This window comes from Antrostomus carolinensis, unplaced genomic scaffold (assembly GCF_000700745.2).
Source record: "Antrostomus carolinensis isolate BGI_N321 unplaced genomic scaffold, ASM70074v2 scaffold55596, whole genome shotgun sequence".
NCBI lineage: Eukaryota > Metazoa > Chordata > Aves > Caprimulgiformes > Caprimulgidae > Antrostomus > Antrostomus carolinensis.
Genome location: NW_010323666.1, coordinates 19986 through 46814, shown reverse-complemented (window position 1 = coordinate 46814; position 26829 = coordinate 19986). Strand labels below are relative to the sequence as shown.

The 26829-nt window shown below is 40.0% G+C and overlaps 1 protein-coding gene across 1 annotated transcript in view; it reads right to left on the bottom strand.

The window, feature by feature from the left end:
• SMPD3 (sphingomyelin phosphodiesterase 3) overlaps positions 1–18815 on the bottom strand; it is a 32085-nt gene extending 13270 nt beyond the window's left edge. Inside the window, exons 1-2 of the mRNA XM_010170624.1 lie at positions 17478–18815; positions 5833–5908 (exon numbers count right to left, since the gene is read on the bottom strand). Coding sequence (XP_010168926.1) covers positions 5833–5908; positions 17478–18815 — 1414 coding nt within the window. The remainder of the gene's footprint in view (positions 1–5832; positions 5909–17477) is intronic.
• Positions 18816–26829: the final 8014 nt, after the last annotated feature.

Below are 26829 nucleotides of genomic sequence, written 5' to 3'. Positions count from 1 at the left end.
GAAAGAGAGAGCTTTAAGTAGGTTCTGACAGTGACTTACCTCTTCAGACCGATAATGCCAACAGCAAATAATCTGATTTTTTTTCTTCCACTCGTGCATTATTCCTAACAAATCTTTACCAGTTGGGCTGTAATATAAAAGCAGGTGCAAGTGCTTCTGGGATCTGTTCCCTAACCTACAGTTTCTAGTCATTTGTACCTCAAGTTCACTCAGTACCCTAATCACACACCTTGACACAAATCCAGAGCATTGTCTTCTTGGGGAAATCCCTTGCTACAACAGCACAAGAAAGCCCCACAGGGAGGACGTAGCTAGACAGAAGCACAAGAAATAGGTCACGTATAAATGCAGCCTGGAGCAGGTGGCACTAACCACAGAAGGTGTGTGGGACTAACATACATTCTGCTCAACTAAACATACAGACAGAATTACAGATTCACAGAATGCATGAGCTTGAAAGGCACCTTGAGATCATCTCATCCAACCCCTCTGCTCAGGCAGGGCCACCTACAGCAGGTGGCTCAGTGCCATGTCCAGTCAGGCTTTGAATGTCTCCATGGTTGGAGACTCCATAACCTCTGGCTGACCTGTTCCAGTGCTTAGTCACCTTTGCAATAATAATAATAAAAATTCCTTTGTTTAAATGGCATTTCTTGCTGAATTTCAGTTTGTGCCCATTGCGCCTCATCCTGTCACTGGGCCCCACTGAGGAGAGTCTGCCTCCATCTGCCTTACACCCTCCCATCTGGTATTTACACACTTTGGTGAGATCCTTCCTGAGCCTTCTCCTCCTGAGGCTGAACAGTCCCAGCTTTCCCATTCCTGATGAAACTTACTCCAATTCATGGACTGTCCTTTTGCAGCATCTGACTCTTTCTATCCTATCACATCTCCTTAGGCCAGTGTTTTTTTCTGGCCTGCCTTTGTTTCCTCACACCATAAACTTTTAAGCATGGTGCTTGCTGACAAGAATGCAGCAACATCTTGCTCCCCACCGAGTCTCAATGATATAAATTGCCTAACTGTCTAAGGCTGGCTTTTACAGCCCTGAGCTGTCAGGGGCTTTGTGCAGTTTGTGTGAATTACCCATCTAGCATGGCTTCACTATAGTGAGGGATACAATAATGCAGACATTACAATATGGGTGTGAAACTCAGGCAGCAACCTGTCACAGAGCAGCATGAAGAACATCATAGCGAACCCACCTGACTGAAACACACAAAGGTAAAATACTCCAAACCAGAAAACTCTTAAGAAAAACATAAGACACACAGGCAAAAACATTTTGGGAGGATATTGTGAAAGGTGTCTGGTAACATGCATTGCTAATACTAAAAAAGCATTAACTACTCAGTGACAGACATCTCCCTGGGTGCTGAGCCTGTGCAGCAGCTCTGTACACCAGATAGATAACCTCAGGGCTCGACAGAAAAATAGCAGCCTTGGAACTTTAGAAACAGATGACTTCCGTTTTGGTTTAGGAAGAGTAAAGAACTTGTGACAGTCTGGCACCTCTGATTATCCCCACTAGAGGTCATAGAAGTAATTGCACGTCAGTACCCTCCACAGGGCGTGTACAGTGACCTGAGCTACGTTTCCATGACAAAAGATGGGATCCTGTAACGCAACGTGAATATAACCGTTTTCTGAGATTAATATTAATATTAAACCAACGGTGTCCTGCGTACTACAGCTACACAGCAGGCACTGTATTAACCGTATGAGACTCAGTCTCGCCAGCTCCCTGTGATCAACAGCTTTGGAGATGAAGATCTGAACTCATCAGACACCTAAGTAGAAGAGAAGCCAAACCTGAATCCAGAACAATTGGGACATTTCAGAAACTGCTGCTGAAATGAAATAGCATCAGTAAATATTAACAGAAGAGAACTAGGTAGGAACTCCTAACACTAACATTCAACTTCCCCTTTTTTCCAGCCTTCAGCTCTAATTAAACATTCAGCTAGAATCACAGACCTGATTGACTGCCACCAGTGATTAACCAGAGAATACAGATTTGTCCTAATTGCTCTGCACTCTGTTCCTCAGTAACTCGCCTGGAAAAATGCAAATAATTGTGTTGTGACTGGTTCTCACAGTCAGCATTTCCACATCCTTTGCAAGGTCCCTTCACCTTCGAGTTTTGTGGCAGGATGAAAGGGTAGTGTGGGAACTTCAGCCAGTGTAAATAAACACTTCACCTTTGTTCATTATACGATAATCATACTTGCCCTTCCCGTTCACTTTGGAAGCGCTTGAGTGAAATCCTGGCTGTAGTTAGAACTGCAGGCAGGTACTGTACACTGAGCAAGACTGCTCGATCCTACTCCGAAAGACATTACAAGGAACACTGTGACGGTTGAACAAAGCAGCTGACAGGCCTAGTCAGAGGAATTTAATTTAAAAGATCCAGTGGCGGTTTTTACAACCATAGTTCTCAGCACTGATTAGCGCTACGGGATATATTGGCAGGGAACCTGGGGAAGATAGATGAGCAAAAAAAGCTTGTAAAGCAGAGGCTGTAAAGCCGAGTCAAAAGGAAAATGGTTTCCAAGTCACAACCAAAGGCTTCAGTTTAGCCACACGCCTGACCATGTGACAGACCCAGCAGACCCCTACACTTGTAACATATTTAATCCAGGATAGGCTGGGAAAACAAAATAAAACAAAATAAAAGGAAACCACTCCAAAGACCAAAACAACAAAAACCCCCTTCCCTTTTATTCTGCTGGGTTACTTTTCAGCCAGGTCTGGTCTGCCGTCCAGTGCAGCACAGCCCACAGCTCCCATGTTAGCACAGCTGAGAGGAGGGGCAGGGGCAGGCTGCCTCGGCGTGGATACGCCAGCACTGCTGTTTCAGAGACACGTGGAATTGCTGCCTAAGGACGCTTAGCACTGAAGTGACTCCGGATTGCACAGTCAGAACTTCAAACACCGAGGGATCTCTCGCAGTCCTGAGCCGAGTTCTGCTCAAGCTGTGTGTAGGCTTGTGGAACCCGAAACTGGTGCTAGAGAAGCATGAGTTGCCAGCACCTGTGCTGCTGAGGTCGAGATTCACACTAAACACAAAACAGGGACGTGAACGAGGTTATGAGATAACATCCAGCACGCTGCATCATCGGGACCCGGGGTGGAGCTCGAGGCTAACTCTGGTTTGATGGCTTGGTGGGGTGCCTGAAAGGCGTGACTCAGAGGGACTTGGGTGGTGGGTGGATTCCAGGCAGCAAAACCTGTCCAGAACATTAATCACTGACTAATTAAAAGACATAAAAGAATCATGTAAACTTAACAGCCCCTTGGAAAGTACATTCAAGTCTCATTAAGGGATCCCTTCATTTGTCACTGAAATGCAGCTGTTTCCAGAGCAGAAATGAAGAGCTGCTTCATAGCACCATTCAGTAACAGGCAGAGAGTCCTGAGAGAGGATAAGCTATATTTAATTCTACAGTTTTATTGAACAAGGTGAATGTCAGGTCTGAAAAAATAGTAATTGCTCAGAAGAGAGTTGAGCCAGCTCACCTCTTGAAAAAAGCATTAGTAGTTCATCCCTGAGAACAAGCAGTTGGATCCCTTCATTTTATACTCATGTAAGTATCAGAACTGTCAAGTGTAAGTTTATGTATCCTGGAAGGGAAGCCAAACTGCACTCAGCCATGTATGACAAGATGATTTAAATGGCTAACCTTTTAAACAGTGCTTGTTTTTATAGATACCACATCTTTACATCATCAAACTGGTTTTTTTGATAATTTTTTAAATGTGTGAAATGTTATGAATCATGATACCAATCAGAAAGCACAGCTCTGCCAAACTTATGAACTTTAATTTTCCATTTCATTACATAAACTAATATGATATATCAAAGGACAGTTAGACTCTTAAATCATTGTCTGCTCTATTTGAATGTAGTTTGAACCAGATAAGCCCTGAAATACAAAGCAAGAACATAAGCAGGAAAATGAAAGGTTGCATTTTACCCTTGAAGAAGCTTTAGGCTGACTGTGAAAACAGAACATTATTTCCCTATTCTTCTTCCCTGCCCCCCCTCTTCCTCTTTAATATTTTAGGGATTTCACACTGTGGTTGTCAAAGACTAACTGAGATTACACGACTAGGTAGTAAAAAGGAACAGGACTAAAAATGGAGGTTTATAACCTGAACTAGAAGAGCAACAAATCTCAGCTCCACAACAGCCATCTCACAGCACATTACCATAACTCCGGAGTTGAAAATAGAAAACCAGAGAAGGACCTTACATTGTTAAAATGTAGCTGAAAAATTCATGAGTGTGCTTTAGAACTGTCCAGTCTCCCTAATGTACTTCAGGGACCGGCAGTTTTGTTCCCAAGTCTGTTTCTCTGCAGCTGAAGCACTGACAAAGTAGGAGGAACGTGAGCTGCCTGCCTGAGTTACTCGAGACGTGCTGCAGTGCACGGGTTCAAAGTTCCACCATTTATAACACGTTACTGTCCTGCCTCAGTCTGCAGCGTATGTGCTGTCTTCAGACAGTCTAGGAGGGCTGTGTTGTGCTCTCCAGCTCTCAGGAGCACAAGAATTGCAGTCGCATCAAGTAAAACTAAGGATATCCATCCTCTGGCTAAATTCTGATCTTACACCAAGTAAAGGTTTGTAGATTTGGCTTTTATTTTATTACTACACCTACTCTAAGTATAGCACTGATGGTTTTGATGCAAAAGACAGGAGAGAGATATGGAAAATTTTATATAGACATCTCCAAGAATTTCAGGTATTTGTCAATTTTAATTGAGGGGTATTCAGGTGAACAGCTAAAATGGATAAGCATCTCGAGTTCAAGATGTATGCGTCTTGAAGTCAAGGTTCAAGATTTATTCCAAAAAATGGAATAAAATGACCCAAAGTTACTAACTTTTCTCCCCCTTGCTTTCTGGACTTGGGTTGTAAAATGGAGATAAGGCCACCCTTCAGTCTTGTTCTGAATATTAAAAGGAGAGCTGAGTGTTGAGATACTGTCATAAAAAATAAGGGCATCAAAGGTCATAAAGTGGCTGAGAAGGAACAGGTCCCACCACAACCTGACAGAGCCATGTGAAATTCCAGCCTGGTTATGGGAAGCAGTGGAGTCCACGTATCTCACAGACAGAGATCTGCCATTAAAGAACATCTCGTTCTTTTTTAAGATAATCCACTGAATTATTTTTTTTTTTTAAAGCCTTCACCCTGCTAAGAAATTTTGCATTTTATTTATCTTCAATGACCTCAGAAAATACTGTTTCATGAATCAAAGGGATTGCTGTGTCATGCTGTAGTAAATGTAATAGTGGAACTGCTTTTAAACATGACCAGAATTTTTCAATGACTGCACTAACTTGCTAGCCATTTATGTATGAAATTTGCAGGTCAAAAACCAGAGAATTTGGGCTCATTCTAGCTGCTGATTTCTGATGGAAAAACCGTCCCAACTCGAATCTTCTGATAATCCCCTAGTTATGTACAAAGAAATTGTAGTGTCTATGCTGATACTCCCAGTATGGGTTGTTAAATGCTGTTGAGTAATGATGATAGTAATGTATTTACTAAAATAACAGTATTTGGTTAAGAGGGAACAAAGAGAAGAAAAGCTCTCAAGGGATATTTTTTGCTTGTGTCCCATAACACTTAATTACTCTGAGACTGCAAATGTGAAGGTTTGGGGATATCCTTGTCCACCCTTCTTTGCTATTTCACCACTGTTTGCAGTGCACACTGCACTTTGTCAGAAACACTGGAGGAGCAACTTGCTACTTTCACACGAGAGTGCCACCACCAGCCTAGAAATGGTGAAGAACTGCGACATGCAGACTAGGACAGTACCTGCAATAGCTTGCAAGTGAGTGCAGGAAATGTATCCCACGATTCTTTGGTCCTGAGGTGTACTTCCCACTTGCACCTGGAAGGGAAGGAAGAAATGAAAAGGTGATTAATGGAAGAGCTCATATGACTCCACTTCCAACCCTGGCTCTGCAGCCTTTGTATGTGGCAAATTAGAATCAGTTCTGGTTTAGGTTTTCCACTCTATGGAAGGTTTTGGCAATTCAGGACTTATACAGCTGCAAATCAAAATTCCCAATTATTTGAGGATCAGCATTTGGATTGAGGCAAGAAACTAGTTTGAGTGTTTGCTTTTCCTGTGGCCAGTTAACGTGGCAGCATGGACTACTGCATGGACTACTAAAAAAAAATGCCCTCAGAGGAAAGTTGCAGCCAGGGCTCAGAAAACACCAGCATAGATGACTCTTTCACAAGGCTAGGCTCAGATTTCACCTGACACCTCTAAATAACAAGCACAGCTCCGTTTCATAGCCACAATTTTGTCAGCTTGGTTGGTTTTCTTGTTTCTCAGCTATCCAAGAACCACCCAATTCATTTTATAACTAGAAAGTCAGCTTTGCAGTAAGTGAATGTAGGAGTCACCTGTACTCAACAACACCCTGTTAACTTCCAGTTTTTGTTCCAGCTACAGGAGTACATAATAAACAACTGGCATTATTCTGCCCTCAGTCCTCTTTGGGACAGCTCTCCAAATGGATATTGATGAGTTCTTATCGCTGTTCCCGTACAGTTAACCTGCTCCAGGGACGGTGAAGGCAGAGGAAGACACACACAGTCTCTGGTGGATCTATCCCTAAGCCAGAGGATTCTCCTAAACTCACAGACTGTAGCAGAGTCTCAAAGGATAAGGTGATCTGCTGGGTGGCTGTTTGTTTCTGCAGAAGCTTTGCTACGCAGACCTCCTTCTTCCTCCCCCAGCCTGCCTTGGTGTGAATATATCACAGTGTCACAGGTGAAGTAAAAGGAGTGTTCTCCCCCATTTTTTATGCAAGTTATGCCACTCCAATAGGAAAGTGGGAAACCATTAGTTTAAATCCTCTACTCTCTAGGGCAGACAGGTGTATGAATTATATTTTCCAAACTTAATAACTCAGACTAGATTTTCTCTTCAACCCTGAAAACTATATATTGTGAAGTCTCTACTAATTTACAAATTTGCAGTGTTCTCCTGCTGCAGAGAAAAAGTCTGTATGATGTCCTTCATCTTTCAGTGCCATCCACCGTAATCACACTGAAAAGAAAATACCACACAAAGTTTTCTGCCTTATAGGAATGACGTGCTGCTTATCATCCTCTTATTGACTAAAGCAGATGGAATCATTTTCAGTGTCTTTATCCAAAAAGTATAAAAGATTTACATCTAAAAGCTGAACATCAAACATAAATTGTAGTCAGTTGAGAAAAAGAAGTCAACTCAAATTGGCTTTACACATTCCTGTGCAGCCTTAATGGAGTGCTTGACAAGGCCTCATACTCATCAAGTAATTTATGCGAAGGCTCACACTCGTTTCCATTAATCATAACTAGATATGGATCCTGCAGTGTCCCTGTGTGCACAGATCTGTACTGAAATGGACTCGGGGTCTTCTGCTCTCAGAGAATGACAAGCACTGGCCTGGCAGACAGACCGACTGCTGCTCTACACTAGTGGGTGAGCCAAGAAATGCCCCTCGGTGTTGCCACCACAGCGGGACAGTGCCCCAGGGCTCTGCACTTGGTGGGAACAGCCGCTGCTTTACACACACCGCTGAGGGGAAAAGGAAAGGGGCTTTTGTAAACACTCTGCTAATTAAAAATAAAATAAATAAAAAAGCTCCAAAGCAAGAGCTGAGGACATGAACATAATCAGAATTTCTTTGGAAAATGCCAGCATGGAAGTACATCCAAAGCAGCTCATCTCCCAGGTTTCACATTTCCTCCAACTTTTTTGACTTTTGTGGGTTTTGGTTGTTTGTGGGGTTTTTTTCATCCAGTGGCAGTGTTGATGGAAACCATGATCACAATGGAGGCAAATATTTGTGACAACTATTAAGAGAGAAAATAAATATCCTTGCAGCCTCCTGGTCAGTTCCCAGCTACAGCAGAAGCACTAATGCTCTGAAATAAAACAGTAAGGAAAATTTGGTTATTCAGTCTAATTTGCTATTTCACAGATGGACAAGGACTATGGGATATGCAGACAGGAAAACTACTTGACCTCTGGAATATTACAAGCCCTGTAATTCTGCACAAAAACACTCCTTTTGTGTGGCTAAATACTGTAGCTACTTTTAGACTGTTCCATTTGCAAGGGTATATTATATTGTGGTGACTGGGCCTGAGCAGCTACGTGGCAGTCCTGCAGGAAGGCGACCCTGAGCGTTCCTTTCAGCCTGCAACGTGGATCTTGGCACAAAGGTTCCGCTCCCACCAAACCAGGTCAGCACTTCACAAATATAACTTCTGCTGCTTAATACGGAAACTTGTAAATTCACATTTACAAAGAAAATATATGTAAGCAAATAAGCCAGAGCGGCTCCTTCACCACAAGCCTGACTTAAGTTCACCTCAACTGCTCTATGTTATTAGCTCTGTATCAGGAATATACTCACTGAATTACCCTTCTGTAGGGAACTACTTCAGCTGCTAAAAATCATTGTGTAGTCTTAGGTGTGTCTTGGACCACTGTTGTCTGTCTATGGAAATTTATAGGAAGGTAATATCTAAATATATTTATAAGTTCCCAATGCTTTATAATAGGATAATTACAAGAGGAAAAAGTGGTATGTGATATCCTGTTAAACTCTGGTGTTACCTAAAGGTGAAATTAAAACCGAGAGAATATATTTGTGGTTTAATAAAGTGTCCCAATATCATTTTGCCAGAAACAAATTAATAGTTTCAATATTATGCTGAAATATACAGTAGAATCATAGAATGGTCTGAGTTGGAAGGGACCTTAAAGCTCATCCAGTTCCAACCCCCCTGCCATCAGCAGGGACACCTTCCACTAGACCAGGTTGCTCAAAGCCTCATCCAACCTGGCCTTCAACACTTCCAGGGAGGAGCAGCCACAGCTTCTCTGGGCAGCCTACATTTGAAAGATTTAAGTAATCAAACTAGTCAAACATTTGGAAGCTAGGAGTGGATTCTGATCCCTGTTACACCACTGAACATTACATTTCATTAGTTGCTGGGGTGGGGGAGCATAAAAAGTTCATTACAGATGAGAATGGGGCTTTTCTCCATAAAGGCGAACACCTACCGAGGTTGTGTTTGGAATTCAAAGTGCCAGTTTCTCCTGCTGTGTATTTACATTTGTCCCTTACCTGTAAATCAAATAAATAAGTGCAAAACTGACAGCTCTGAATTTTTATTTTCAGTCACAGTACTGATGTGTCAAGTACATAAAAGTACTTGACATCAGGTACTTTAAAAAAGATTTCATCTTTATGCCACAGCACAGCAGTATAATCTGTTGGAGAGACCATGCTGATACTGTGCTATACAATGCAAAATTGTGTATATTCCTGTAATTGTGTTTCAAAAACCTGTCCTCCAGTTAGACTGGTATTAGGTACTAAACAGTGCTCATGAAAGAAATCAAGCCAACAAGGCTACAGCAGAAAGATTCTTGTTGACAAGGAAAAAAATGTAGAGTTGAAATTTTAGAGCTCGAGTGAAGGAAATAACTTTAAATTCAATCACATTACTTGCTATCATGGGAATTTTCTGAGCTAACTGGAAGATCTTGCACATCTCATGCTTACCGTACTCCCGTGTAAGTATACAAAGCTGCAAACATGACAGATATCTTGTCTTTAACAGTTTATATTTACACACATCTGTCCCAGCAGTGCAAAACAGTTCTATTGCAGCTCGATGTCAAGAAAAGCATCAACAGATACTTAAACAAAAACCAGGGAAATGCTACCCAAATACCAGGGGTATTTCAATCCAGCTTCAAACGTGTCATTGCTGCGTTGATAAATCATCAGCTACTTGGAAGCAAATGTTCTTTAATGCTTAAACATTTGGGGCGTGCCCTACATGAGAAGTCTCACTCCATTAAAGAATCAAACTGGATTCTCAACCAGCAACCAATACTGTGTAGACAAAAACAAAAGGTTTGTTACGAAGGGAACTTAACCTTTAGCGACATTTTCTAGAAGCTTCACATTGCCAGGAGGTAGCCATTCCAAAAAATCCTAAATAAAGCAGACAGTGTCTTAAATGTGCACCCTCCAACGCGCAGGGTTTGTATACATACAATTCCAAGCATATGCCATTGCCTTGTCCTTCATGGGAAGCAAATCCAGGTGTGGAAACCAGAAGAAACCTAAAATTTTGGCGCACTCCTGGAAAAAGAGCTCCACAGAGTTTATCAACCCACAATCCACATGCAGCCACTAAACCCAAAGCTGGGAAGGGTAAATAATCTGAATGCAACGTTAAGAATCCTTCAGGGAGATGAGGCGCTACACAGAATAGCTCTAGCTTCAGCCATTCACGTTTAATCACGTCTTGGACTGTGAATAAGCAAAACCACTCCTTTCATCAGCTTAGTTGACCATGAAGGTGTCGGTTTTGCCACTGGAATAAATGTGAACTGTAGTACTGATTCCTGCATTATTATTTTCAAGAGGGTAGGTCTCCAAAGTACGTAGCTCTACAGCAAACAAATACACGGTCGTTACGAGAACCAAGCTAATGATGTTTGTATTATGAAGCAAAACTAGGCGGGCTGAAAAGCACACCCCCATGCTCTGGGAAAAAATTCTCTCCTTAAAACCAAAAGCATGAACACTGCGTTTGTGAAGATCATCTAAACAGGGGCCTCAAGTTACTGTTTGTCTTAGAAATAAAACATCTCAGACAGCAAATAAGAGCAGGGCACAGAAACAGACTTCACAGTAGATGTGACAGTGACTTACTCCCACAGAAATACGCATCCTGCCATATGTAGCCAATATTGTTTAAGTTCAAGGGAAGCACTATTAAAAATCCAGGAGCATGAGATTCAACTGAATTACTGCAGATAAAGCAACTGTGTGTGCACGAGAAGCGGCGTGTCCACACACACTGGTGGTTCCGACCTCCCGTGAGACCTGCTGCTAACGGTACCTGGTTTGTACCTCCCTAGTTCAGCCACAGTGGGAATATCATTACAGACACACCATGTGGTTACAATGAGCAAACAATAGAGTGAGGAAGAGAAAAGAAAGAAATGAAAAATACAGTTTCTTTCCAGTACAACTTTTCCATAATCTAACACTTTGTATCAACTCCCCCGGACATTTTTTTTTCCATTTCAGCAACTTTCCAAGACAAACAGGAGAGTCTGCACCAAAAAACTAACTGGAATAGCCAGTCCAACTGGGTGCCCAGTCCTCGTTCCTGTTACTGTTAAGAGAAGATGCCAAGGAAAACTTGCAGCTGCTCCCAGTCACAATGCAAATACTCCTGTCCCACCGAGATGACTTAGATTAGCGGTAGCTTCCAAGAAAGATGTAGTTTATTTCTGCACTTTGTGTTCTTTGCAGTAGTTTTTTGGTTAGCTTAGACATAGTGTAAAAAAGATCTTATTTTTAGTTCTTTGACAGCTCTGCCTTTTGCCTTCGGGATATGTAGCAGCTTCTAAAGAAGATGCATTAGTTAAATTACTAATTTATTATTATAAATGTATTATTTAAGCATATTAAATAAATTAAAGAAGTTTAAAACGTTATAGAGGTCAGCTCAAGATTCCGTTTGGTGCTCTGTAATTCTTTCTAGCCACATTTGCACTTGATTATTTCAGAATCCTATTTTTCCCGACCTACCACGTGACAACAATTACTGTTCAACATGCTCAGAGAATTAGTTATTTGGCAGAGCTTCATTAAGCTTATATGTGAGGGAAAGTGGCTGAAAATTGGTGCCATGATTGAAGGGTTCTTCCTCTTCTGAAGAGGATAAAGCCCACAACTCACACTCTCTCAAACCTGTATTTCATTCTGCACAACAGCTTTAATTTGTCCCCATTAATGAAGGAGAAAAAGACCGTGATTAATAACATACATTATATCAAAGTGAAGGAACACAGTACAGTGCCATGGTGGGGTCTTTTTTTTTTTTTTTCCCCTTTTTTTTAAAAAAGGCTCAGGCAGTTCACTGGACTCCATCCAATTCCTGCATTAACATTTTTATAGCAGAGACTGAACATGTGGAAAATGTTTTAGGTTACCCTCCTGACTTAAATGGCACAGCTTTTGAGTTATATAAACACATTCATGAACAGCACTAGACATTTCATTTATACATCCTGGGATAACTGTAGATACTGGACAACTGATCAAGGACAAGAAAATCTAACCACTGAAAGCTCGAGATGATCTTTTACTGGGGTCAGAAAACAGCCATTCCCCTTTTACTGTGCAATCCTTGGGTAAAAAACCTTCCCCACAGTGTGTTGTGCAACTGTGGAGCAGAAGTTGCCCCTTCGCTCTTGGCCACAACACAAGTTGGCATGAGAAGCGAAGACAACTTAAATTACCCGAGCCAAATGTATCTGCTTCAGTAATATCCAAAAGGAGAATCGCCCTCATTTCATCATACAAAGCAGGCACCTCGAGAGTAGCAAATAGTAAAAACTGGGTTTCAAAGCAGTTCTGCCATCAGCTACTGCTCCTTCTGCCATCTGTTACCACCCCATCAGCTCTTCTGAAAACAAGTTTAGCTCTGCACATGAAGCAAAGGTTGCTAGGTTTCCTTTAAGTAATGAATAATAACATGTTCTCTGCACAATTACTGTACTTCCTGAGAACAGCAGTAATTTTCAGAGAATTTGAAAAGTAAATCTGTTAATAAGCTTAGGAATTAATATTAATTAAACACAAGTTCTTTCAGAAATTTAGCAAAACCCACAAGACATCTTTTCCTTTTGATTCCTTTCGATTTTGTTAGAACACTATTAGCTGCTCAAACTACCCACATCAGCCTGCAGTTCTGCTTTTGCTCTATGTTCACATACTGTGCTTTAAGTAAAAATTCTTACTTTTGCAAAAATTCTCTCTCTTGGCAGGTGCCAAAAACCAGAATAATTTCCTACTAAGAACAGTAGGAAGAACAGCCTTCCATGTGACATACTTCCACATCTCCCAGTCTCGGTGGGAGGAAAACCACTCCAAAAGCTCTCCTCACTCAACAGCCATTTTGAGAACAATGCCTCTTCTCTTCACCTCCCTACCCCAAAGATGCATTTACATGTCTTGTATGGCTTCAATTTACATTACAGTTACAGCCTCACAACGGAAGGATAAGAGAGAGGCAAAGTTTGTCAGCAGAAGTGACAGTTTAATATTAGATTGATACATCTGGAAATACAGACAAGTTCTCCAATTCACTAACTCATTAGGTCAAGTTAAGGATGTTTTCTGGTTTTATTACAGTGCTGCCCAGAAGTTATGCAGCATCCCAGAAAGACAGTGTAACTAAGGCCATGTATTCCCTCGATCTAAGGCCGTAATTCATCTATCTAAAAATGAATGTTGACATTTTGAAACCTTCTAGTAAATTACAAACAGGTGAAGCATTACACAGTTTCCTCTCAGCACTCATTGATACCTTTTAAACTTGATTTGACTGCAAAAATCATAATCCAGTTTCTGAAAGGGACGAGTATTTTAAAACTCCCTCTAAAATCATCAAAGCCACTGTGAATTAAATTAACTGTGTGTCAAACCAACAGCTGCAGAGTAACCCAGAACAGGGCAGTCTGCATCGTGTTCTACACAGACACATACGAGCTCGCTTTTTAGTTAGCATCACCCGCACAGGACAGCATCTGTGTCAGTCCCACTTCCCTCCTCTGTCTGCAGCAGAGCAGCAGTAAGAGACAATTGGAGTTATCAAACCTGCAAAGCAGACTCAGGGGTTCTTTTCTTAGGCATTTTAAATTAATGTGAAATGCAGTGCTAGAACAGAGTCACGGCAGAGTCTCCCAAGGGCCCAGACTGTCAAAGTATGAAAATGGATTGGCTGATTTATGTATTTGCTAACTTCTCCTCTGAGTCTTTAGCAGTAACTAGCAACAGCGGTTTAACACTCCAGATATGAAACTGACACTTAGATGCAAGTGACATTTCCCCCCTTCTATATGCTATTTTTTCCTGTGACTGTGTCCCTCTCATGTCCCCATGAGAGCCTTAGATTGGAGACAGAAACACTGCTAGAGTCTGAAGAGATCAAAGTGCTGAATGTAAATTAGTCCTCCAGTTATGCAGAAAATGGGCTTCACACAATACCTACTCACAATTGTGTCATCCTCATGCCTTCATCCTGACCTGGAAAGCATCAGCCTATACAGATGGAAAAACCAGTCTGTGATCTGTCAGGAAAATCCCAGCAGCAGCACCTTTTGTGGCAGACATCTTGAGGAAGAGAGCAGACCAAGGCTGGCAAAATTCCTTTGCACAGGTCTCCAGGTAGCTCTTCAGTAGCATGAAGTCAGTAGCATGAAACAGTGTTAAAAGCCTCTGTAATTTACTTCCAACTTCTTTCCTTGGTTGTGACACCCCAGGTGTTAAGCCACAATCAAATCACTTTACCTTCCTGCACTTTAGTTTTTCCTTCTATTAAGCAGATCTTGACCTTTCTTTATTATGCTGAGACATATGAATGAAAAGCAGTACACAGGAGCTGATTGTTATTATAGCTACTAATAATATCCCTCGAGCTGTTTAAGTCTCTCAGGTAAAATAATTCTGTATGACTAAGTATATCTTTAAAATCCTTCCAAATCTCCACCTGAACTTTACAATCTAGATGGTGAAAGCTGGGCAAGGAAGAGAGGGGCAATGGATAATCATTTCCTCTTCACTGGAAACAGAACCTACTCTAATGTGTGAAACACTTGTACCTCGGTGGTAGGGATCTGTTTTGTAACACAACTCCCCCAAAACAGTTTTGCCTTTTTGTTTAAAATAATTCAACTTTCATTAAATGTTCAGTTCTGAGACCTTTAATTTCTCTCCTTGACAGTTGTATTTGTAATAAGGAGACAAACCATATTCACTAAGTGAGATAGTTTCTTTCTCTCAACATTCTTCTGAATTTGGATGCTGGGTCTTTCCTGAGGTTCAGAAAGATGTGAATAAAGGTGTCATCCTCCCAGTGACTGGAAACATCAAGTGATTTTATCCATATTTTCAAAATTTGCAAGTCTTCTCCCTTCACTCACTTTCCACAACTATTTTTTTTTTTTTTTTAAACAACACAGGTAGGGAGCAATTACTCCTTTACTCAAGAGATGGAAGCTATGCAGTCTTTGTAAGTACACTTCAAAAACAAAACTCAATTGATGTCTTTTCTACTTCAGAAATGGGAGTACTGTGCTTTCCACAGGAGTCAGAAACTTAGAAACACAGAGTTTGCAGAGAACAGAGAGACTTGACTCCATGCCACTACGGAATGGAAAGCAATTAGGAAACTCTTGTTCTGTGAGCTTGTCTTACTGACTTTGAAACCACATGGAGATCAACTACTGTAGGAGTGGACTGCATGATGGAAGTACAGAATACTGCAGGAGCCAGTGAAAGCAGTATCTAAGGGCAGTGGTAGAAGCTGTCCACTCTGTACCCTGTCCATGGCAGGGCACCAGCTAGAGTGACACCTTCCAAGCACAGCGAGGATCTGCTTGGTCACCTCGCTGCTATCCCAGTGTAAGACCTCAACATTGCTGAAGTTAACGGATTGATTCTCACTGACTTCAAAAACAAACCAGGCTTTTACTTACTGCAGCTTCTGTCTCCAGAGTCCACACACACGCAGTGCTGATTAAGAAGTACATCAAGAAAAACAACCTTCAAACCTACTTTGTTTCAAAGCTAAAATTAAATAGATCATTCCTACTTCCCCCAAAGAAATAAATGACCAATGATCATTTAATGTACAATTCAGACAGAAAGTCATTTCATACCAGGATAGACTTAACTCAGAATGAAAAATATTTTAGGTATAAAGAACGGTCGGGCAGAATGACACAGACATGAGGAAAAATGGTCTTTTAGCTGGGCCAGAATTCTGTCGTATTTAAAAGAATGTGGTCATCTTCAAATCTTCATAATAACTGGTCCCTATTCCCTGCTCAACTGTAACATTATTTAACTCCTCGAATCCATAATTAAGTTCATAATCCCAGTGGAATTTTGAGAAGAGGCTTAATTTTCTGCAAGAGAAATGGAGACATTGCAGCCTGCCTAGCAGGGCCACAAATCAATGACTGTGCAATGGGCAGCTGAGAGTAGATTGATTTGAATCTCTTAATCCCTGATATATGTGTATGTTGAAGGGTAGTCTGGGAATATTTATGTCACACAACATGGATGTTCACTTTTTGCAGGCAGCACTTTATGATGAAAAACAATGAACTTTAGCTGTTTATAAACATGTAAGAGTAGAGTAGAGAAAACTTAGAGCCAATTTTTGGAAACCTGTATTGAGATATGGCTAGGCTTTTGTTGCTATCAGATGGATATGGAATACTGAACTATTCTCAGATGGCAGATTCTAATACCTGCTCTTTTTTGTGCAAGCCACAATACCAAAAGTTTTTGCTTTGTTTCCAAATTACAAACAGTGGGTACAAAACCCACCCATTGATCCTTATTAACAACCCATTTTCTTGATGGCTTTTGTTGAGGACTTGCGAGCACGTGCACTACAAAGTACGTATAATTTGAGCACCTGGTGTATTTTGCTAGCATTAGGAAAAAAGTTTTGGTTTTAGTTAATAAAATCCATTCCAAACTGTGACAAAATCATAAAATCAAAAATTCAGTATTCTTGGAGATTTTCTGATCCGTCTAGATTTGAGTCTACAGATTTGGATCTCTACACAAAGTTTTGGTCCTTCATTAATCACAAATTAGAAGAGCCTGTTTTCCAGTTTCTGAAGAGCACAGCCAGATTCTCCCAAGAATGAAGCCTGAGCAGCCACCAGTCTTGGAAAAGCAAATCACTGCACGCAGACCTGTATTTCTGCTGTTCACAATTTACAGCAGTATAACCCCAGGCTTCCTGTTCCCACTACCATTAGTTAATTTAAGTAAAACTGTGTTAATAAAGCAAAAAAGCTCTGTGCTCCCCAGTATCCCAGGCATTTTTTTTGTTTACTCTTCTTCATATCTCTCCTTAATAATTATTTTTGCAACCAAGAGAGGGGTATCCATACATTTCATTGCAGTTCTTTCAGTTTTGTTCTGCTGGCATTTAGACTTTTGATTTCCACATAAACACACAACATGCATAAGCTGGTTTCCAGCAGTAATGCCCATTGTACTATACTCGTGTTATGAAGCTTAAAATTTCTGCATTTTATTAAAGAAATTTCTGCAAAAAAAATTCAAATTACATGAAAACTCCTTCAAATTTTGACACTTGAAATTATATTCAAGTTCTACCTCCAAAAGTCCCTCGTTATTTTGTGCACGTCCATCAGACTAACACAGTATTTAGGCCACAAAACCTATATATAGGTTATATTGGGTAATCTAGATGTGAATATTGCCTCTCTGAACCCGAACAGAAATGACCAAGAGAAAATAACATACCTTTAGAACTCGTCACATATAGCGAGTCAATATGTCTGGCTTCAAAAAGGCTCTTACCTTGAGAAACAAGGCTCCCTTGGAAGCCAGGGAGTCTGTTCCTCTTCCATTGGGGTAACAGTGATAGGCTGCATCCATAACAGGATAGCGGCTAGCAAAAAGTAGACCACTGTTCACAAACTTAAAGCTACAGCAGCCATGGCAACTGTAGACCCCAACATCGTAGACAATATATTCAAAATAGTGATGAAGCTGCTCTTTCAATTTCTCCGCAGCTCTTTTGTCAAACACTTCCTGCAAACACAGAAAGTCCAAGTTGGCAGGGAAGAAAGCAGAGATCTCATGATCAAAGGTCTCATCTGTATGTTTCTTTTTCCGCACTGAAGTCTTCTTCATGATTGAAGCTTTGTAGAGGAGCTTGTTGTTGACAGTGCTTTGGTCCACCGTACCATCTCCAACGCGAACTTTAACTAAGGACTCTCGTGAGGCAGAGTAGCTGTCTAAACTCCCAGAATCTCCTTCCTTCTGTTTGTGGTTAGGTGTTTTTGAGATCTCTGCATCACCTTCCAGTGAGGGCTCTGCTGGGCCACTGGCATGAGCCTGGCCATTGATAGTATCCATTTCTGCGTCTGACATGTGGCCATTCTCCTCTCCATTTATGCGGACAATGCAAGTGTTTTCTTCTCCCTCATTTGGCTCCCCAGCTCCACCTTTATCTTCTCTACTATCCTCACTGTTGTTTGAGCCAGAGTTGTCTCCTTTATACTCCATTGACGTTGTCCTTTTGATGCCAGCATTAACAGTACGATTAGTGCTATCTCCGCCCTGGGGGGAGACCAGGCTGCTGAAACTTGCTGCGCTGATGGACGTGTTGGTAGGAGAATCTATATAGATTTTGATCTGTGGTCTGCTTGCCCCGTTTCGGATCCTCCGGCCAATCTCTTTAGCCCTAGCCTGTGTATTGAAAACATTATTAAATCTTGCCAGAGAATCTGGCAGCAGGCAAACATTGGCACTGCCAAAGCAGAAGCTTTTCCCACTCCCTGCAGCCTTCCATTCGGTGAGCAGTGTGGCTCCATTAGCGTGGTTCTTGTCTTCTAGTCTGGAGTAGATATACGGCCTTCTGGCTGACTGGAGCGGGGACCACAACAAGAAGCCAATCAGAGCAAATGGAAGAGAGGCTACCAAGAGTGCCAAGTAGATGGGAGTGGTAATAATGATGCAGAGTGCATGAAAATAGCATGGGTCATCTGCTCTTTGACGTTTTTCATAGGTGGTTGGAACAAAAGAGGCCACAAGCCTATCTGCTAACCAGTAACATGGGAAAATCAGGCCCCAGGAAAAAGAGTGCAGAACTGACAGAAAGCTGTTGGGAAATGGGGAAGTGTATAAAACCATTGCAACTTAATTATGACAGCACTTCAGGGCCTACTACATGATGTCACTGTGTTAAGCATCCATGAGAACACTGGGAGAGGGCTGGGGGAAAAGGTCCAGTCAGGAGTTTGTTGTTTTCCAGTGAGAGTCAATAACAAAACTTTAAGAGCACCATTTCACTGTGTTGGAGTAAAAATGAAACAAGGCCACTGTTTTCGTCTGGCTTTTTGGCATCTATGCTTGTCAAAGGATGTCATTGTTCACTGGAGGCTGCCATAACGAAACACTCCGGGGCAAAAAGGAAATCTGTAAAAACAAAAGGCACAAAATATACATAACAGTTATTAAAAAAGTTTAAAGCATATTTTTTCTCACACCACTTTTGTCTTACAGTCTAAATTATTTCCCTTTTTTTCTTTAATTTAGCATTTTTGCTAGTCTGTTAAAGACTATGGATCCAGGGCAGCTCCACCAACAAGGGACTGGTGTTTCTGCAAATGAAATCAGTGCACTGACCATTTAATGCACACGACTGACGTTCTCATGAAACACATTTCTGTTACGAATTTTAGGCCTTACATCAAGAAATAGAGTTTGGAGTTTCTTTTCTTTTCTAATCCTTGCACACTAATACTTATATTTATTTATATTTGGTGTTTAGCAGTTATCTCTAGGCTGCTCTAGAAGACTATTACATCTAGCATTTTATCACTTCAGTTAAATTTGCTTGAACTGCCAAAGTCTTTAAAAAAAAAGTGATGTGATGGAGGTACAATGGCAAACTACTTTGCTTTAATATTTAGCTATTTAATACTTATTATTTATTTCAAGCTGCAGTTCAGTTTCATTCAGCTACAGCCCACAAAAACTCCTGATATTATTTTCTATATGAGGTTTCTTACATATAGCAAATACTTAAGCAGAATATAAATTAATCATAATTAACTATTGTTTTGAAATTCCAGGAAACAGTACTAATTGAATATATCAAATAAGAAAAACAGTTTGATATCTTTCCTCTGAAGACAGATGATGTCTTTCAAAAGTTGTCTTACCAGTTGGGAAATTCTGACCTGAAGTAATTAGCAAATGTCATGATTAACCAAAGACACCAAATTGTTAGGTGTCTGATCTTCTTAAAAATCTTGTCAGTATACATACAGCTTACATATTTTTTTAAAGTAATTTTAAGTTAACATATATTAAATTGTGGTTTTAACACAGATTTTGGTAATATTAAATGTAAATTATTTTTAAAAACAAGTATTCATATTAATCAAACTTTATCAGCCTTGAGAATGAGATCACCACTGGATGCAATGTCACTCTCCATAAACCAAAACTGTGACGTTACCCAGTAAGAGGCACAGAGCTAGAAAGACTGATGAAGGGAGAATTCCCATTTATCATAGAATCATAGAGTGGTTTGGGTTGGAAGGGACCTTCAAGCTCATCCAGTCCCAACCCCCCTGCCAGCAGCAGGGACACCTTCCACTAGACCAGGTTGCTCAAAGCCTCATCCAGCCTGGCCTTGAACACTTCCAGGGAGGGGGCATCCACAACTCCGTTTATACATTTATAATGTTTCATTTATAATGTTTCAAGTATCAAACCCAGCATGTAAATAATATTAAGCAGCACTGGATAAAAAACATTCATCCAGTAAACAAAAGAGAGGATGTAACTGGACTATGCCTCAAAACTCATCTTTATTTTTGGTGTCTTGGAGAGATGAAAATTACATAAGAATGTTTATTGGCATAAGTTCAATTAAAATCTGGGACTCTCAGGGAGACAAAATTTAGGAAATAGTAGTTTGATGTGTATTTTAAACATTCTGCAGAGCACCCAGAGACAGAAGAGCATTCCTGTTTCTATTTAATAGCAAATAAAACAATTATATGGGAGACAGAAGAGAGAAAGAAAGTTTTACAAAGCAATGCCCCTTAGCATCTGAATAAAAATACAGTTCTTCAGTTTTCTCTCACCTTTTAGATTTCTGCTTCTTCTTTCCGAGCCCTTGCAACTGATTTATGTTCTACAGTCAGCATGTTTTTAATTGTGGTGCACACGCAATACCAGACTGCCAACACAGGATGTATATTGTACACTGTGCAGGTCAGAGGGGCTAAGCGATGCTTTACAACATGTGGCTTAACTAGCTGTCTTCTTATCACACGTATTTTTTGTACATTAGCGATAAGAAAATTCTTCCCTCAGTCTAGATTCCTGATCAGCAGGACTAAGAGCAGTCACAGCATTTCAGATTTCTACCCATACATTTTTGGTAGGCACCACAGCCAAGAAGAATATTAATAAAGGAACAGATGAAGATGAGATAGTTTTGCAGATATTTCTTCCCAGAAGTGAAAGACAACCCTGGGGCAAGCAAACAAGTGCTAAGTCTGAAAAATCTAACAAGATGGTGTCAGGGGCTCATAACAAAAACTGATGGGAGATAGGGATTAAATCCTAAAATAGAATGAGAAAAATCAGGTTGGGTAGGGACAAGATTATAAAGACCTTCAAAAGCGAAACCAAGTAGATGGTACCCAAATACTCTAGAGAAGGGAGAGTCAGTCAGCACATGCATTAAAAAGGATGGCAGTACCACAATAGAAAACTGCTTTGATTTAACTACTGTGTCCTGGGTGTGCAAGGAAAGTTGTAACTTAGAGACCTTATGTAGAAACTTCAAGATAGCAAACGATGCTTAACAAATTTGCATATGCTGATATCAGGAAAAGATCACTGAAACCCACTAAAAATAAAAAGCAGAGGGAAGAAGGAAGCAGAAGAAGGAGCTGTTTTACTGCAGCAGCACCAGCACACACCTGGCCCCCTGCGCACAGGAACACCCCTGCAGTTGCTCACAGCCAACTCCACATTTTGCCAGCACCAGAGAGCCAGTTATGTTCAATGGGATGTATGGTCCTGTATATTTTTGCACTGATGATACTATTTAGATGGAAATTGGAAAGGCTGGATCAAGGGAGGTTATTTTTTTTTCTTTTTAATTATTAGCTTAGCATAACTTGCACAATCTTATGCAACATGTTTGCGTTTAAATAAATGAGTGACTAGTCAAGTGCCAAATAACAAATGCTTGGCATTTACTCATTGCCAAAGGCATTTTGGGATGTTGATAATAGGGGGAAGCCTAACAGATTTGTTTTCCTGAATGAGTTTTAGGACTCTTTAGTAAGAATGCTCAGGAGAGACTCTGGCATCTACATATCAGATAGAAAAAATAACTCCAAACCTGTCCAGTTATGTGGTTACCATTAGAGAAGAAAAACCTGTAAAGAAGTGATTCTGTTCTACTGGATGCTTAAAATGCTTTATAAAAGCCCTTTCTATTTAGTTAATCACTCAGCAGACCAGAGAGGTTCTTGTTATAGCAGTGCCAAGGGTAAACAGAACACTGTTGTTTGGGGTATACGCAAACCTGATATTCCAACTTTCAGGATAATGACCTTCCTGGTGAAAGCTGCAGTTGTGTTGCAGACTATAAGGTCAATTTGACTTTTACTATTTTAAAATAACACACCAGAAAAAATGCAGAACTACAATAGATCCATAATAATTTGTCTATTAGGTCTTCTATAAATAAGTATTTTCTTAAGGTGTTAAAACTCCCAGGGAAACAGGACATCAAGTGACAGCCTTGTAAATACAGTAGTCAATGCCTGCTTGATGATGTGATGAAGTAAAAAAATCAATCCAATGTAATTCATGCTGGTTCTGTTATGGACTGCAGCATCAATAATCTACAAGATAAACAGCTGTCCAGCAAACCAGAAAATGCTCAACTGAAATAGCTTCCCAAAAGCAATTATCCAGATTATGGGGATATAGTAAATCTAAGGAATTCAAGCTTAGTATAGATACAACATACTATCGTATATTAGTAAAAAAGGAAGAAAAATGAATGCAATCAGAAATCCTTTCACAGGATAAGATTACACAGCAAGTGTCAGAAAGCAAAGTGGTTCAGACTGAGGTCTGTTTTAACAACATTTATCAAGAATGTAATTCTGTGTAAACACTAAGGTCTGAACGATGGTTGGAGGCCACAGTGGTGACTCCCACACTTCCTCTGCCTTCAACAGGGATAGTCCCTTTGAGAATCAGGAATCTGCTGCCAGTTTTTGACCAGGTGCCAGCTGCAGTCCTCACTGCTATAGCCAGCTGAAGTGGGGAGGCAGTTGGGATTTGAGTAGAGATGCATTCCACCCATTTGGCTCTATGAATGCTAATAGATTTCTCACTGTTAATGATACACAAGTACAAAAACTCTGGTACCACAGCAAGTTTGAAAATATGATAGCTGGAGAAAAGCGGGGAGGGAATCATGAGCTGGATATCCTTTAAATTTTTGCATATTGCAGACAGAAGACATCGGCACATCGAGGCCCTAATTAAAAACACTTCTTGTAAGTAAAATATGATCCTAATTTATTGATCTTCTAGATGAAGCAAACCATACAATTGGCCAAAGCTCTGTTGCAGGCTCACGGCGTGCACACAAACAGGAACCAAGTTTGCTACTCTTGTCTCTTAGCTACAAAACCATACGCAGTCTAGTGCCTCAAAGCCACCCAAAAAGAGAATTAAGGGAGTCATGAGCGACACATTTTATCTCAGCAGGATCTTACAGGGTGAGGGAAGGCACCACGTGAGTGAACCGCAACTTGGAAACCATGACGTCAGTAACATCTCCCCTAATGCAATAGTTTAGATGGAGCCTAAAGCTAAAGTGCTTAATTCCTTGTGATGAAGGGTATTACTTGGTAATCCAATGCTTTATTCATAGGGGTTTGAAAGATTAAGGGAGAATTTAAGATACTGCAATGAAACAGATATTTTTGTATGCTACAAAGACGTAAATGGCAGTCTTGTTTGGCTGCTTTTATTATTTTCTAAGTGTTTGAAGGCTAAAAAAAGACTTTATTTTTTTTTTATGCTGACAGTATAGAACATCTCAACTTTAGTGAAAACAAGACATCAGGTGGAAAGGTTTCAAAGATTTTTATGATTATAATTATGCCCAGAAGTATGCTAGAGACATCATAGATCAAAAGAGATGTTCCTAGCTCCAGCATGGCTTGCAAACTAAATAAAGGACAATACAAGTCAACAAATGATAGAGAAACAGAAGAAAAACAGCAGAAGTTACAGCAAGGTTACACGAAGTCTAGAAATGGTCAGGAAAGTTTTAATTTCCTTTTTCTTAGAAAACTAAAATACACTTTCAAATTCAAGCAACTCTTTTTTTTCAAATTTACTATTAACATCTCAACTGTATTTTTAAAATACATGTAAATCATTGCAAGAACAGTTATTTTTGAAAAACAGAATAATACTGCTGAAATGACTAACTGATTTATTGGACTAGATGATCTCTTGAGGTCCCTTCCAACCCCTAACATTCTGTGATTTGGAAGGTCACTCTATGGGTAACTTCACTTAATAATTCACATACATTCATTAAAACTAGTTTTTCTTAAATCCTGACAATTGTTTGGTCTTCAGTGAAAGTTGGAGCAATATTTACCTAAAACTGTGTTTTAGAAAAGCAGTTTATTTAGACTGTGTTGACTTTTTGTGAGCTTTATTGCATTATCATCATTGTGATTGGAAGTGGAGAAATACAGCTTACGGCAACGCTTCCACTACACCATGCAGAACATCAAAAATTAGTGTCTGAACCTGAGAATGGTGGAATGAAGATCTGAGAGAACTGAGAACATTCTCACTCAGGCTTTCATCCTTGCTCATTAGACAAACCACAACTTAATCTCTGCTTTCCTCCATGGTCTTATCTGGTTTTGCTCCCCCACATGCTTCAGACTGACGGTTTCTGTTGTGTTTGAGAGGGGCCAACGCCACAAACGACTCCAAAACTATCGTGGCTGCACAAACCAAGTAACACCAACAGCCACTGCCAGTTACGATTGGCAAGGACGTTACTTTGAAACATAACTTTAAGCACATCATTTGAGTAACTTCTTCAGTAATTAATAGAAAAAATCCTAATCAGCAAAACTGTCTCTTCTTGTACAGGAGACACAATCAATTCATATCTATGGCTTTAGGAACTGGTAAGAAATAGAATCAACAGCATATCCTCTAATGGCTGAAAATAACAGCAAATACTTCACAGAGCTTTAAGTTTTCAGAAAAGCTTTGCTATCAAGAAAGATTTAGACAAAAAAAATTCATTTGCCCACTCGGTGATCTCACTCAGTACCTGGAAAGCTAAACACTCTCTATTTTGAGACCTTATTTGGTGTACTTCAGTAGTGAGAACACAAAAGCATGAGTCTGTGACACTAAGCTCTGTTTATACAATAGAAATGGAATGGGCTCTATTTACAGTATCACCTTTTAGTGTGCTTTAGCCTTGTATTTTACAGGAGACGGAGTAATTGAATAATGGCTAAATAAATCTGATGGTTTGTTTAACAAATCTCAGTGAGATGCAACAATATTAGCTTTGGGTACTCGAGACAGAATGGGAGATAAAATTTTTCCTACTCATCTTCCACCATCTAAAACCTACAGCGGCCTGACTGCAGCCATGCCAAGTCCATAAACTGTCTGGGGGCACAGGCTCCCTGTAAAATGAAGAGCTGCACTTTCTCAAGCAGCACTTGAAGCCTTCAGGCTTCTGGTTAGTCCAATACGGCTCATCAGATAGATTTATAAAGCAATCAATTTTCCCCAGAGCAGGTATTTTTATACTCTTGAAGTTGTTCTTAACAGCTGGCAAAGAAAAGCTATCTTAGCCTGCAGTAAATCCAACACAAATCCCTGCCAATAACTATCTGTTCTTCTATAAAAAAAGCTCACCTGTAATTCTCAAAATACATTATAAAGGAAATTAAAATAAAACTCAACTGAATTAAACCACACCTACTCCTATAAAGAAAAGTAAAGTACATTTATTTATGTTCTACATATGGAAAATTGGAAAAACACAGCATTTGTATCTTTAGCAAGTTTTCATGGAAACCCTCAGATTAGACTCCTTAACTCACAATTTCCTGCTCTACTGACAAAGGCATATTTCCTCAGGATTCACAAAGGTCTAATTGTATGGTGGATAATCATAAAAGAATCAGCATTACTCAAAACTCAACACATAAATACTGAATATTTCCTGAATATATATTAGTTTCTCTGACAAAAATGCGAGAATTAAAGAATTTTTTTTAAAGATTAAATTGTTTGGAGATACATGTGACAAAAATACTCAGCCTCTCTCAAACAGTTAAATATAAGACTATTAAAATTCTGGGTTTAAGAAAAAAAAGAATCCAACTCAGAGCACTCTACACTTTTGACTTTTTGAATGTGGTAACAAATTCAAGCAAAAATATTTTTAAATTCATTTGTAAATCCATTTCACTGTAATACACTGCTAGACTAAAGTACATTAATCCTCTCATATTTTCATTTCTTGTTACAGAGTAAGATATACAAAGCCAGTTAGCAATATATGCTTTTTTAAAAATATCCCATCCAATCAGTTTGTGCTTTGTCTGAGAGAACATTTGTTGCCATCTTTACATAAATCACAGTTGAATTTTGCTCAGATATCACAAAGCTATTCATCTCTCAAATACTTGTGAACAACCACAAAATCTGTTTGGTGATCTGTCTTAAAACCACTCCTAAGCAAGCAGAGGGAAGATTTTGTGCAGGTTTATTCTAGGAAGCCTTATGCCATGTTCCAACTACAAAACACATCACAGAACGGTGGTGCAGACCTATTCCAACTCTTCACTGTCTACGACACAGTAATTCACCACTCTGTGACTCTGGGTGCCTTGGGAAGAACAATGAGCTGTACCTAGTGAGACCCATGCCAAGAACCCACTCACTATCTGTCTACACAACTCTGCTTCTACACGATTGTAGAGACACCTGAAACATTTTTTTTTAAATGTATTTGCCACCAAAAATGCAAAACAGAAGGACTGCAATATGTTTCCCACTCATCCTAAAACTCATTTCACTTTTTATTAAG